Source organism: Lonchura striata, chromosome 1A (genome assembly GCF_050655825.1).
Source record: "Lonchura striata isolate lonStrDom1 chromosome 1A, ASM5065582v1, whole genome shotgun sequence".
NCBI classification, from domain to species: Eukaryota; Metazoa; Chordata; class Aves; order Passeriformes; family Estrildidae; genus Lonchura; species Lonchura striata.
The window spans coordinates 28,857,263-28,872,708 of record NC_140741.1 but is presented as its reverse complement, the minus strand read 5'-3'; the positions used below and the strand labels follow the sequence as shown (position 1 = coordinate 28,872,708).

The window sequence follows — 15,446 nt, the reverse complement described above, 5'->3', positions numbered from 1 at the left end:
GTACATACAGGACTACTGCAGTATTTTCAGGAACACTGAAGTGCAATCAGATATTTGGCAGCATCATTTCTAGCAGAAAAGAAGTACCATTAAATAACAAAACTAATTAAATTTCAGAACTCATTATCCTTAGAAGAATTTTGTTGGAAGGAGTTTCTGCTTAAGGTTACTTTCTCTCTTGAAATCAAAATTAATTCAGACCTTCTGAACAGCAGTATTATGCAATTTAAATATCACAGGCATGCAATTTTTATATTTTTTTACTTGGTTGTTGCTCTCTGTGATATGGAACTATTTTGCACTTTTAAACTTTCCAGGCTGTGTTCTGAAATTTAATCTCTGAATCTACTGAATTTGCAGTTCTCTTTAAATTAAAAGTCAGATCCCTATTACTGAGAAAGTCAGGGGATTTTGTGGAATGAAGGATAAAGAAAATTAAGCCTTTAGTTTGCCCTTCCAGGCTTATAAATCTGAGGAGAAAATTGTTTCTTCATAAATAGCACAGTGTATGATTTCTTGCCTCTAGAAAACTTGTTACTGTGCATATTATAATTAAGCTTCTTTATAAATTTTAATTTATAAACAGCAAAAAGGTTTTAACTTCATAACATGAATCCTAAATATTATTTAAGTTGCTTTATGAGAGACGGATTGTTTATTTTTCGTAGTTGTGGTATAGTCTAGATATGGGAAGAAATATTAGTCTTGCGACATGCAAAGGACTTTTTTATTTTAAAGACAAATACCATTTCATCTTCATCATAGCTATCCTGAGAAGGAAAAAAAAAAAAAAAAAAAAAACCAACAACAACAAAACAAACCTGCAGTAGCAGTGGCTTTTGTGATTGGACCAAGCTACTTGAAGAAAACTCAGTAAAATATTTACTCTAAGAAGAACCACATTTAATCACAGCTTAGAAATGCAAATTGCCATGAATAAGAATAGGATGGAAGTTGGGAAAAGGCTTACAGCCATCAAAAGAGTGTGGATCTGCAATAGTCCTCCATTGGGAGTGATAGTGGAACATTTTCAATTAGCTTTAAGCTTGCTTATTTTAAAGTGTAGTTTGATCCATCTTGGAGAAGGATTTTATGACTTCCTTGCCACAGGAGCAAAGGGCTGGATTTGGCACTCAGCAAGACCCCCCAAGTTCTGCCTGTCTCTGTGGCAGCATGCTAACTGCTTGACATATGTGTGCAATGACTGCTTTGCCATGGAGACTGCAGCCCTTGTTAAATCAGGCTCTTAAACAGCCCTAAAACCAATATCCCCCAGAAACTGTCACTTTTCAAATCCTAAGCAAAGCAATAAATCAGGAGATAGTTGAGGCTGCCCCACAGCTACCTGAGTCACACATGGCTGCTGAGCCCTCAGGAGCTCAGAAGGGTCAAAACATGGCTCTCCTACAGCACTCGGCACACTCCTGTGTGTGTGCTGAGGATGGGTGCTGGTCTCCACAGGACTCTTGGCCATAGGACCAGCTCCAGTTCCTACAAATGTTATGAAGGTATCACTCAGCTTGCACACTCAGTCTGTTAAGGGCAACCAGGCTGCAGCATTTAACTGATGTGCCAAAATATTTCTCAGTATTACATTGCATTGCCTTAATTCTGTCTTTGAGTAAAGTGTTATTTCACGTGTTGTTGACTGCAGTAATATTTGAACCATGTACCTGAAGACTGCAATTTGCCCCATTTGTTTAATAGAGAACTTTAGGGTATGATTTTGAGAGTGAAAAATCATTGCTGTCTGCCAAGTACTCATAGAGCTAGAGTCCCATTAATGGGGAAATCCAGTCCTGGGAAACAGACTGTATCCATAGAATTACATCTGTATAAAATACTTTATGGTCCCTTAATCATTTATGCCTAATTCTATCTGGATGGCAACTGCTGAAGGGAGTGGTGGAAGGGCCAATGGGAGCAGGAAGGGAGACTAGTCCTATCTCATTCCACATTTCAGTGAAAACAGATCCAATATCCACTGCTTTGCCAAATAGCCAGTTTAGTTTTCATAGACCGTAGGCCTGTACCAGATGTGAATATTGGCTGTGGGCCTGTTCTAGGCAGCAAGAGTGAAATGCAGCTACCTTTCCCTCTCTCAGTGTCCTTTCATCAAAGCATGCAGGCTTCAATTCAGAAAAAGATGACTCTTGATGCAGAGGAGCTCTCCTTGCAGAGAGCAGCACTCCATCAGCCCTGGCCGCCTCTGGAGACAGGACATATGCTCACCGCAATAGGTGTCCCCGTGCCCAGACAACGTGCTGCAGCCACCTGCCATATGCCACAGGCCTCACAGGGATCAGTTGCTGTGTCCTGAGGAAGGAAGATCTCTGCACACAGGGTGCACCTGTCTCAAAGGGGCGAAAGGATCTTTGCACAGGAATTACAGGGCTCATTAAAAGAGCTTTAAACCACGTGTGAATGGGGAAGGGGATGAAACCAAGCTCACTAGAGGCAACTGAGGGCAGAATGCCAGTATTTGTGGGATAGTGTGATAGTGGATCCTTCTGTCTGGGGTTGGAGATCCATGTGACAGCAAACACACATGGTGTGTCTGTGTTAGAAGCCATAGGAATGGTTACCTATGTTAGGAGGTGTTCTGACTGTCTAGAGTGTGATATTGGTAATAAAAAAGTTGAGTGTTTATGGGTAAGAATCATCAGGAAGGACAGCAAGAGGGATACTATGGTGACAGTCTATTATTATAGACCATCCAACCAGGATGAGGAGGCAGAGAAAATATTTTACAAGCAGCTGAGAGAAGTCTCACCATCACTAGTCCTTGTTCTTGTGGGGGACTTCAACTTAACAGGTGTCTGCTGGGAATACAACACAGCAGAAGAGAGTCCAGGAGGTTCCTGGAGTGTGTGAAGAGAACTTCCTGATGCAGCAGATGAGTGAGCCACCAAAGGGAGAATATCCCACTGGACCTGTTCATTATGAATAGGAAAGGACTGGCGGGTGATATGGTGGCTGGAGACTGTCTTGGACACAGTGATACAAAATGATAGTTTTCAATTCTCTTAGAAGTAAGGTGGGGAGTCAGCAGAACATCCACCTTGGACTTCCACAGGGCTGACTGTGGTATGTATAGAGGCCTAACTCACAGAGTCTCTTCGGAGGCTACCATGAAAGGCAAAGAAGTCCAGGAAGGCTGAAGATTCCTCCAGCAGGAAGTCCTAAAAGCACAAGAGCAGCTGTGGCCCCCATGTGGTGTAAGACAAACTAATGGGGAAGGCCAGTCTGGATGAGAGGGAGCCTTTGCTGGAACCAAGGGAAAAATGGAGGAAAAAGCAGGCAACTCAGGAGGACTGAAAGGATGTTGTGATCATCTCCCTGTACCAGCACTGGTGAAGCCACACAGCGAATCAGTTCAGTTTTGGGGCCCTCACTACAAGAAAGACATTGAGGTGCTGGAGCAAGTCCAAGAGGAGCTGGTGAGGGGCCTGGAACACAAGTCTGACGAGGAACACGAGTCAGCTGAGGGAGCTGGGGGTGTTTAGCCCAGAGAAAAGAGGTCTCAGGGGATGCCTTATGTGAAAGGTCTTTTCCAACCTAAACAATTCTATGACTGTATGATTTTGCAGGCCAAAGGCAAATCCCAGTCCATCACCGCATGAGCACGTGTAGGTCACCAAGTCAGACAGCACTGTAAATCAGCAGGTGAATGCTGGGCTCAGACACCTCCTTGGAATTCGCCAGGTTTAGAAAAATTAAATAATAAAAGGTGTGGTTTTAACTCAATCGCCTTGGGGCATTAACTCCATTTCAGACAGTGCCAAGAGCAAGGTGAGGTACCTGGGATGGCACTTCAAAATGAATCCCACCTGAGCTCAAGCAGTTAACTCCCATAAGTTCCCAGGTTCCTTTGTCTCTGATGTTATTTTAGTGACAGCAAGTTAAAAATGCATTTTTTTTTCATAGCATAGACATCTCCTCAGTTATGATTCATGTCATTCTGCTGCACAGACTTATTGAAATTCCTCAACATGTCACTCACCCTCAAGGCTCATACTGTGTGAGAATTACTATAAAACTGTGCTGAAACAGAATTAATTTGGGACTTGCTTTTGTTGTCATTTTTATGTAGCTGACCTTTGTTCTAGTTGGCAAAACTCAGAGTATTATTTGATATTAAGTAGCCAGGACAAATATTTTGATTTTAAAAAGTTTTATTTCAGTTTTTGCCTTCACAGAATTTCCTATTGAATACATTTCGCTATGATAATTTTGTTTATTTGAAACTACATAGGCAGCACCTTTGTGATTTACTTTTTCTCCATTTTGTGACACAGGGCTTGCTGTTGGTCTAGATCCCCAAGGCTATGGGAATCCTGATTTCTGCTGGCTGTCTGTTCATGACACCCTGATCTGGAGTTTCGCTGGGCCCATTGTAATGGTTGTCATTGTAAGTAGGGGGAGTTGGCATCCAGAACTGTCTCTTCTTTACTGCTACCTTTTCTCATAAGCTTTGTCAAACAGTAGTCATGCAAAGCAACCATGTTCTTTACATTTGAAGCAAATGTACTCGAGCTTGCATCTTTTGCTTAAATAGATAAGACAAGAGCTAAGCTCCTGAAAATAAGAGGGCTACTTGCCCATACAAAGATTACTTGTGGATCAATGGTTTTATGGCCAGAAACCTATTTCTCATTTGCTTTGTTCCATTTTTGAAGGGTTGGTCTGTCAGATTAGTAAATAAATCAACAAAATGAGCCATAATAAGTCACTTCATCCAGAAGTCCTAAAGGAATATTAAATATTTCCACTTTCAAGAATTTAAAAGAATGAGCTGCTGTTTAACTTTTCCTTACAGCTTCTCTATCAAAGTAACACCAGAAGAGAAATACTCATGGTTTGATTCTTATCATGAATGCCAAATGTGAGTTCTGGTCTCCTTGCCTCAGAAAGTGGACCTGGAACAGTGTAGGTTATGGTCACAAATCATCAGAGACATGGGACAGACCCACTGGTGGACCAACAAGTGGACTAGGAGTCTTAAGCCTAGAGAAATGAAAGCTGCAGAGAGGGGGGGAAGGAGGAGCCTGCAATAGTGTGCTGGTCTGGAGAAAATGGCTATGGATCAAACCATTCAAAATCTTTTACAGCACAAACAGTAGCAGGAGGTGGCAGATCTGGCAGAAACAAGACAAGCTGCATCATTTCTCCACAGTATTTTAAGTTAGAAATTCCTAGAAACAGGACAATGGCAGTGGTAAAACTCTACAGGGTTTTGGAAAGTGAATGATGAGACAAATTCTCAGCATTAATATTCACTACAAGTGATTAAGTACAAATGCACCACCAACCTAGTACATCCCAGCTGACATGGAAATCAGTGGAGACTGGAGTTTTGTTCAGAGTAATTATCACTCTGTGCTCTGCTAGGAAATATTCCTTAATTCTGATTTGACCAACTGAAACAAGGTGCTGGGCTGAGGTGGACACTGGTTTGAACAAGGATAGCCATTCTTTCCCTGAAGCATCTTTGCATAGGGTTGTCGTACTGAGTTTCATCCAGATCAAGTGCCAGGATGTACTTGACTATGTTGCCTTGAAACAAGGTGAATATTAGAATTTAGAGACCTGTAAGTTGAACAAGAAATATTCTTGGTGCCACAAGCCATTTTAAGATAAAAATTGCATTGTTATTGAAAATAGATTTCTAACAAATGTACAGAAAGGATCCATGCTGTTATTTCAATTTGCCTTTCAGATAAACACTGTCATTTTTATACTAGCAATGAAGGCATCATGCAGACGAAGGCAACGTTCATTTGAAAAAACAGGAGTCATGTAAGTTTGAGTTCAAAAGCCTATAGACATTCTGATCAGAAATAATAAAAGCCAGAATTGCCTAAAATCAAGTTTTGGAGCAGGAAATAAATATGGTTTTTTTGGAGGAGAGTGTTGGTAGAGGCATTTGGAGCTCCTTTACCCCACCCACTCCTGGGGTTCCCTTGGAAATCCTGTAAGCTTCCACCATGGTGCTCTGCCACCACCACGAGTAGGCAGGAGAAGGGAAAATCTATCCTCCAGGTGGTCTCATTGCAGTCTTTTCAGTTCTACTACACTATCACTTCACCTCTGTCTATGGCACACCCAGGTAGACATCATTCTGGGTCTCCCTGTGCTTGTCTATGGCTCAGAAAGGTCTCCTCTCCCACGTGTCTGAGTTACCAGCTGTGTCATGGCAGAGACACACTGGCATTCCCATGCTGAGGGCCAGCCTCCCTGCATCCCATGCTCAGTGGGATGAGCAGCATCACAAGTTGCAACTTGCCACCTTCCTGAGCTGTTGTGGCAGCCTGTTCTCATTAACATCTATTTTGCCCAAAGCTTAGAATTTACTTGTGAACTCAAATATGATTAGCTAGAGGCAGTACAGCCCCTTGGGTTTTTTTTTTTCCAATGAGGTAGCTGTATGAGATTTCAAATTACTGCTTTTCATTATTTTTTTCAGCTCTGGCTGTAGGGTGCTGTGTACATGTTGGCTTTTCCACCCCTGGTGTCCCTGGCACTAGACTTTGTGGTTCTCTGAGCCCTAACACTAACCTTAATGACAAATAGAATCTGAGGGTGAGGTCCTTAGCAACATGGGTGGTCCAGTCAATAAAAGTGTGGAAGGAGCAATGTTAGTGCATTGCCATGCTCCCCTTGACATGCCCTTTCCAGCCCCAGTTTCCATGCAGCTGTCAGCTTTGTGCATTCTGAACCCTGACCCCAATAGTGTCTGGGTGTTGAGGATGAGGTCTAAATCTCCCTAAACCAAGGAGTATAACTGCTACCTAATGGCAGCAATGTGACACATAATATAAAACTTTTGCCACTAAATTAGTTTCTGTCTTTTGAAAGTGTCTGTGGAAATTGTATTTTTAAGCAAACAAAATTTCCCTGAGTGCCCTCAATCCAAAACTTGGGTAGTAATGTTGGGAAGGAATGTGAGAGTGAAGGTGACAAACTGAAATGAGATGGACATGGCCATTTACTGCCCAGATGTGTTCCTCAGAGTCATCAAGGGTGAACAGCATGGGCTTGTAAAACAGTCAGATTTGTTTGAATAAAGTCTTGAAAATTAACTTGGAAAGAAATCACTTTTATAACATGAACATGCTAAGCTGTGGAGTGTTGCTGTGACAGAGTTGGAAAGTTGTGGAAACTGGGAGTTGGTAAACACTGCCCTAAGTTGTTGGGCATGTAACACCATCCATGGGGAGAAGTTGGGCTGTTGTCTTGTATCCCATCACACTGCAAACGCCCATCTGTGTTTGCTTTACAGCCCTGTGTTGCGGACAGCGTTCCTGCTCCTGCTGCTTATCAGCGCCACGTGGCTGCTGGGGCTCATGGCAGTCAACAGCGACGTCATGACATTTCACTATCTCTTTGCCATTTTCAGCTGCCTGCAGGTAAGTTGGGTAGCATCTTGTCTGGGGTAGACCTTGATGAGCACACTTCTATACTGAGACCTCCAAAAACCTGCTCAACATGAGGTAACTTTAAGAAAAACAGAGATCTCAAGGCAATTTTTGCTTTCTCTTCTCCAAGAGAGGGTTATTTTCACCAAAACTATAATTTTGAGTAATTATGTCTCTCACTTTTAGTTATTCTAAAGGTAAGTGCACTACCATAGTAACCTGTGACAGTAGGCAGGTATACCTCTGTCACTCTAGAGACAAATTCTTTGTTACTGTGTTCTGTATGCTCATTATTAAGTCATCCTGTTGCTATTGCAAACAAGAGACTGCTATATTTCAGCCAGAGTCAATGGCTCTCACAAATTAAGTTATTGTTTACAGAAATGAGACAAATAAGGATTTTCAAATGCAATAGAAGTTGTATTTGGGATTCCTGGGTTGCCTGTCCCAGTTTACACTGTTGAGTAAAGACGCAGACAATAGTTATTTGTAGGAGACCTGGCATGGAAGTAGTCACAGAGCTTCATGTGGTCACAATTTGAATGTGACCAAGGATGACAGTAACTGCCCTAGCAGATGTCTGCAGTACTAAAACAGCTACTGCAGGACACTCAGCTGCAACAGAACAGCCACAACTTGCAGCCACAGAGAAAACAAAGTCTGATGGGTCCCCTTTGGAGATGTCTGTCATTGCCCTGGAAGCACAGCAGATAGGTCAGCCTGGAGCAAGGTTATTTTGCCACTGCAAGTAGTGTGCTCTGAAATAAATGCACCTATTCAGGCTAGAAAGCAGGCTTCCACAAATCTAAAATAAAACTAAATTAAACATAAACCTGATGAGAGGGACAAAGGTCAGCAGCCATAATTCTCCAGAGTTGCCCAGGGAGTCACAGTGGTATGTGGCATTTCAGATCACTGCCTTCTTTGAACTTATGTTTTTAAAGAGACATTTTAGTGAATTTTATTAATAAATAATCCCAAACTGCTAGTGCTAGCTAAGATCACATTTGATTGAATGTTAAGAAAGTGAGCTTGAAGTTTAAAGTTACTCTAAGTCAATTGCTTTGGCTGAAATCATGAAATTCAGGCTTCTTGTGATGTTGGTACAGCTGCAACTTCATGAGTTTTCTATACTGTGTGTCCAACTAAAGTCGATAACAATTTGGCAGCTGCATTAATTCCCTCAGCAAGTACATCTGAAGGCACACACATGTGTATGCCCTGCCCCCAGCAAAAACTGTTAATGTGTGTTCCTGGCAGCCAACAGCTGCCCAGCCCTGGGGACTTTACTGATTTTCCCACCAGAGGTATTGCTTAACCAAGGAACTTAGGTGACAGAAGTTGGGACCTCTCTACTCCCAGTACCTCTTCATATCTCACAAGGCTTTATAAAATTCTCTTAGATGTAGTATTAAGGGCTTCTTTCACAGAAGTTGCCTATTTCCAGAGGCTTTCACTAAAGGCTGTGATATTTTTCATGTGCTGCTATTGATTTTTTCTCATAATCTGTGTAAAAGCTTCAAAATCCCTAATTCTAAAATCTCTGCAATGTTTTCTAGTGGGACATTGAGGTTCCCTTTGGATTTCTTCCCAAATCAAGCTCTGCTCTGTAAATTCTGGAGAAATGCATATTTTTGTATATTTTCCCAGGCCTTTAATGCACATTTGAACTTGGAATCAAATTATGAAGAAGTGCTAGAAGATCAGTCAATGCCATTTCAGTCAAGAAAGAAAATAGTTACTGCTTTTGAAATACACTGTAATGAACTACAAACTGGAATTCAGGGGTTGTTTCAAGATGTGTGTTCTTTAATATCTATATTTGCAATATGGTAGTAGTGAAGCATTTACATTTTTTTCTTTCTAAAATTATCCAGGGGCTGTTCATTTTCTTCTTCCACTGCGTATTTAACAAAGAAGTGAGAAAGCACTTGAAGAACACTTTAACTGGAAAGAAACCTCTTCCAGATGATTCCACTGCAACAAGAGCTACATTGTTAACGGTAAGAAAAAAATCATGGGAGAAAAAAAACATCCTCTTGCTGGCAGAAGTTACCTAAAATAAACTTATAGGTGGCTTATCTGTGATTAAGTGAACTGAATGATTGCTTTCAGTGACTTGTACAAAGACTACTAATGGCTTCTCTCAAAAGTTTTGATTATTATTTTAATTTAAACCTTCAAGAGAAAAGAATTCTTTTCCCTGGCATCAAACCACATTTGGTTCTTTGAAACTTAATACATTTGTGGGTAACATGAGCTTCTGGAAGGATCATTCACTGTGGCTTTATGTCTGGTTTTTTCCCTTTCAGCGATCTCTGAACTGTAACAACACATATATAGAAGAGCCAAACATGTATCGCACAACTATGGGGGAATCCACTGTCTCCCTAGAAAGCACCGTCAGGTCAGCCAAGAGCCACAATAGCTACCTTGCTTATATTCTCAGGTAATCCGGTGGCAGGTGCATGGCTTTCAGGTGCTTGCCTTTCCCTTTTTTATTGCTCTTTTGGAAACCAGAGCTCTGGTTCAAATGCTACTTGATTTATGTCTTAACAGTTCTGTTTCATGTGACTGCATTCTCCTTGGTGCATTTTCTGTTGCATGTGTCTTTGGGGCAGGGTTCCAACAGTGCAGTGGTTAACCTAAGAGTGATGTTAACTATATGAGCCACGCTGCTTGCCTGTTATAATTCAGATGTGTCTCAAGGAGCACAGTTTAGCTCATTAGCTGTGGGCTTTTTCAGAGTGTGATTCATGTGACACAAGGCAGATAGCTACATCAGGATAACCTCTGTCTCACCATAAAGTGACTGTGCAGCAGCAGCAGCTGTCTGCATGTCTGCCTTGTTAAAAACAACAAAGTGACCAAGAAGGTTGTCCTCTGTTTTTCTTCTCAAAGGGATGAGGCTGCTCATAAACTCAGTGGATCCTCAAGTCAAGTAAGGGCTGGTCAGACTGAAGCAGATTCCTCAATTTTTCATAGGAATCCATCCAAATCCAATGGTAAGAATAATTTCTAAATGCTTTGACTCATTTGTGCACCTTCCTCTCACTTTCTTTGAAGTCTTCTGTAACAGGAAGAATAGTTGGAATAATTAGATGCTCTCATTCTCGTTATGCTATTGGCAAAACAAGCTGTGCAGTGGCTGCCTTACAAGGAAATCCTGGAATGAAAGTATCATATATCTGTTGCTTGTGATGGTTTAATTTTTATCTGATGCTGTCACAGCTCTTGACTGTTTGTGGAATCCCCTTTCTTCTTCACAAATTACTGTACTGTTGCTTTTAATTTTTAGTTGGAAAAATAATGTTTGAGACCTTGAGGCAATACTCTCCTTTACTGCTCTGTCGTTTGTACAAAAAGTAAGAAGTGCCTCTTGTCTGATTTCCTTTCATTTTGGTTTTGACATTCAATTTTGTTTCTTTGTAGCAGTTTTAAGTTAAGTTCATTTCAGATTCTTCTTATTTCTAGATATCTTGTTTTGCCTGTGTGTTGTGTTCAACTCAACAGAGTTACTGTTCTGCATGTTAAATAGGGAAAAATATGTTACCACTCTGTTCTGCACGTCCTCTAAGTGTAAAATGTCCTACCCACTAGCTGAGCTGAGTGGTTGTGCTTTCCAGTGCTTGTGCTGTGGTCCTTCTGAATTTATTCTATATACACTTACAGATGTAAGAGCTCATTCCTGTCATGGCCTGAACCAATGCCTGCCTTTCCTTTCTCCTTGTGCATTTGTCAGGTAGATTTGTTCAGCTCCCATTTACACTCTCACCACTGTGTTTCCCCATGCACATTTGCAGAGCACGACTCAGACTCTGACAGCGAGCTGTCCCTCGATGAACACAGCAGTTCTTACGCCTCTTCCCATTCATCAGACAGCGAGGAGGATGGACTTGAGACAGAGAAGAAGTGGAACACATCTACTTCCAAAAACAACGAACATGGCCCACTCCACAGCACACCCAAAGGTACGCCCAGTGTGAGGGGAGGGCAGGGGTGCTCTCAAACAGCTTCAGATTAGATGGGATAAATTTGCCACGCTACCATGTGACTCAGGCAGCATCTCTGCCTCTGTGCCTTGCTTCTGTAGAGATCCTTGTTTCCCGTTTAGAGACCTTTCTTCTTACAAAGGCTTGTTCGCAAAGCTGACTGAGTACAGGATCACACAGAATGCTGAATCAGGCAGTCAGATTTGCAGGCAGGTCCCCAAAGTACTTGGATGTGGCATTACCAAGCCAGCAAAATCTCATATGAAATAGAGGAGAAAGAAGACACTTATTCTGAGGGCGGGGGAAGAAATGCCTGCCTTTCCTCATGCAATAATGGCATTGGTGTTGGGGAGGTCCTGAACCTAAAGAGTTGGTAATCATTGACTATTAATATAATTTCTGTGCAGGCATTTTTAAACATAGTTGATCCTGTCTTAATGAAAGGCAACTTTGAATGACAAACATCCAGGCTATGTGCTGTGGCTCTTCATAGATACAGCACAGGGTACCTGGGGCACCCTCAGCCTTCAGAAACTAACCTCCCCAAAGAGGGATCTCTGAAGAGCTGAGGGTGGGTTTTGCCTCACACCTCTCCATAATCGAACTGGCAAGCTCACTCTGGGAGGGATTTGGACACCCTGCCGTCCTACCAGGTGATTTTTTTGGGGATTTAATGCACCCCAAGGGCAGTGCAGTCCAGCAAAGACTGACTGAAGGATTGCTCTGGTTTGATACACAGCTCCTCTCCAGCCACAGAGGCCAGGCAGTGGTTGAGAGGACATATCAAAAGTGTTTTTTGAGCTAGTGTTTTTTGCATTGCAGTTGATACCCTTCCCAATCATGTGAAACCCTATTGGCCCACAGAGTGCGTAACAGCCAGCGATGGCGAGGACCCTGGTAGGAAACAAAAACTCAAAGTAGAGACCAAGGTCAACGTAGAGCTTCACAGGGAAAACCAGGTGAACCACAGCAATGAAGCACCACAGGACAAGGAGAATGAAGGGCAGCAGAAGGAGAACAGACCTCTGGGCCACCAGAATAACCAGCAGCCGGAACAGAGGAAAGGTAGCATGGACAACCCAGCCTCACAGTTGGATTGGGAGACTGGGGGGTTTATTGGCATTCATTAGTTTAAAAGGTAGCTCTGTGAGGGAAAAATACTTCCAAATGGCTCCAACCTGTGTAGCCAGATACACCATGGGAAGTTAGTAGGTAGCTGCTGTAGTCTAATCTGTTGGTTATGAAATGAAGTGCCAAACTAGAAGTCTTAGTAAGAAATAGAAACTGTAACATCTTGCATGTGCTTAGCTTGATAAATTAAATTACTGGTACACTTTAAAAAAGTTATTATTCCCTCTTTTCCTTCACAGGCATCTTAAAAAATAAAGTTACCTACCCTCCCCCACTGGTGGATAAGAATATGAAGAATCGTTTGCGGGAAAAGCTGTCGGATTACAATCAGAGCACAGTCTCATCCAGGACTACTTCCCTAGGGACAAATGAGGGCGTCCGCTCTCCTTCGGACTCAGGGGTAACAGTGAAAAATGTTCGGAGGGAGCAGTCTCGAGACCAGCTCAATGGCATGGCCATGACCCTCCACGTGGGAACAGGACATGCTGACACCTCAGACTCAGAGTAAGTGCCACATTGGGATGCCCTGGCTGACCTCCTATGGTCTCACCCTTCACCCTCCAACCCCAGACTCACACATGAAAACTTTCCTCTCGTGACTGGCCAGAGTTCCTCACCAGTGACTGTCTTGATGGTTTACACATACCATGTCCCCAGGCCATGGGGTTTCAGTCATGAGAAGGCCAAAACGGGTATCATGGCAAGGTGCTGTGACAGACACCTGCTACTGGGTCACCCTCTGAACTGGCAGGCTGATGTGGTACTGGAAAACTTGGACAGCAGCAGCCTTGCTCTGCCCTGCCACCCTGCCAGGACTGGGTGGGGAAAGGCACAAGGCTGTGGGGGGCATGGTGTGGGCACCCATCTGGGCAGAGGGAAACGATGGCTGAGGCAGGAGATCCCAAGGCTGGAGAGAAAACCAAGCTACTGATCCTAAATTACCAGGCATGTGATTCCCACCTGCTGCATGGCAATCAGTGTGTGAATTGACCACTGTAAACTAAATCAAATATAAACAAAAGGCTGAGCAAGCTCTCGGGCAAAGGGAATTCACAGTAACCTCATTACTTGTCATAATTCTTGCATTTCAAATTATGACAGCAGCCATATGTAAAGTCTCTGCAGGCATTTTATGCATATAGTCTCATTTTCTATTAACATGAATAATGGTCTTATTCTTTCACCAAACCAAGAGAAAATTTCTCACCCAGCTTTAACTCTGGCACTGTCCCACCAGGCTTTAAATAGCCCCTGTTGTCTGGGTGCAGAGACCATTCCCACTTCACTTTAAAAGCACATCTTTGGATTACTGGGAGTTGGCTGGTGAAATAGATCCTGGTTAGTCAGGAAACATGGATGTTTTGAATAAGCCATAAGTGAATAAGCTGCTACCAGGTAACACAGTTATTGCTGGGGAATAACTCACCAGCTTGTGCTAAGCAACTGTGTTATCTCCAGAGCTTTGGAATAATGGAAAACTCTGCTGTTGGCAGCAGATGGCATGAATCCATCTGATACACCAGGTTTCTAACAGCTTGTAAGATCTGTGTGTGAACCTTGTATCTTCAGCAAAGCATTAGACAATACAAGCCCTCTGTAGAACTTCCTCTAAAGCATTTCTCTTGTGTACTACCTGAAATTGTTTCTCCCAGCTGGTCTTCCCCCTCAAGGGAGACAGCATCTCCCTTGCAAGGATTGGATTGGCAAGGCATGGCAACTTCACAGAGCATGAGCCCTTACTAAAAACAATTAGGTGGGTTTGGGTGGAGTGGTTTGCCTGTGCCTGTTTAACCCTAAGCCTACACGATCACTTCTTCTCACTAACAGAGGCAGTAATGAAACTTCAATTTGAACCATCAGGAAATTGTGATCACCTCAGCAGGGTTCCGACTCCTCGCCGCGCTGCCCGCCTCGGACTTCATCAGGGTGGCCATACGGTGAGGAGGATGAGGAGGGCATCGATTCCCACACGGTCTCACGTTCTGGCAGAACCCTGACTGCTCCCAGCGCAGACACAGTGCCTGGCTGCTCTTGCAATAAGGGCTCTGTGTGGTACGCTTCTCCCACAGGAACCCATGCTGAAAACATGGAAATGGAAACAGGGATGCACTGTGATGGACAGATACCTGTGCACGGTGCAGGCAATGCTGCAGGGGTTGCTTGTTACAGGGGACAACCAAGGAAAAACACATTGCTTCCTAGTGAACCTACAATAAGCGTGAAGACAAGCACTAGGAGGTGTCTCTTGTGGAGTTTTGATGGCTACAGCATGAATCCTTGAGGTTGCTGAGCTCTAGGGAGGAATATCGCAACAAGTGTCCTTCAGTTTCTATGCCAGCTTCTCTGTCCACCCCTCTATGGACATGTCGTCTTAAGAAAAAAAAATCCTTTATATATATATATAAAAAGTGTAGATACTTTTATATATTTTGTATGGTGTTGCTAAAGAAAAAGTTCCTTTGTATATTTTACATTTATACTGATCTTCTTAATTTGATAATAGGAAATCAATTAAAAAGATGTTTTGATATTTTTTATATGAACATTGCACAATTTTACTTGAATTTGGCGTTTGATGAGTAACTGAGGATGGATGCCACCTTCAGACACAATGCAGTTTTCAAAGTAATACAGTAAAGATTACATCAAAATCCATTACTATAATTTATAAGTTTTGTTAACAGATTTTGGAACACTTTAAGGGCACAGTATGTTTTTCTCATAACCTCTTCTAAAACCCACAAAAATTTGGTTTTTTCACTTTTTTGGTATTTTGATCTCATAAGTGCATTGAAGTGTTCAGGAGCTGAACTTAAGGACTACACATATCTTTGTGTACCGTTTCAACACAGTCTTTGTCTGAAAGAAGTCAAATCAGTATTTCCCTTACTAAGAACAAGAAAAT

General features: G+C 42.5%; 1 protein-coding gene across 1 annotated transcript in view; it reads left to right on the top strand.

The window, feature by feature from the left end:
* The window catches only part of CELSR1 (cadherin EGF LAG seven-pass G-type receptor 1), a 161,264-nt gene extending 146,731 nt beyond the window's left edge, over positions 1–14,533 (top strand). The window contains exons 26-35 of the mRNA XM_031507931.3: positions 4,299–4,411; positions 5,720–5,799; positions 7,283–7,409; positions 9,296–9,421; positions 9,731–9,867; positions 10,320–10,423; positions 11,222–11,389; positions 12,233–12,475; positions 12,781–13,045; positions 14,369–14,533. Coding sequence (XP_031363791.3) covers positions 4,299–4,411; positions 5,720–5,799; positions 7,283–7,409; positions 9,296–9,421; positions 9,731–9,867; positions 10,320–10,423; positions 11,222–11,389; positions 12,233–12,475; positions 12,781–13,045; positions 14,369–14,393 — 1,388 coding nt within the window. The 3' untranslated portion in view covers positions 14,394–14,533. The remainder of the gene's footprint in view (positions 1–4,298; positions 4,412–5,719; positions 5,800–7,282; positions 7,410–9,295; positions 9,422–9,730; positions 9,868–10,319; positions 10,424–11,221; positions 11,390–12,232; positions 12,476–12,780; positions 13,046–14,368) is intronic.
* The last annotated feature ends 913 nt before the right edge of the window (positions 14,534–15,446 follow it).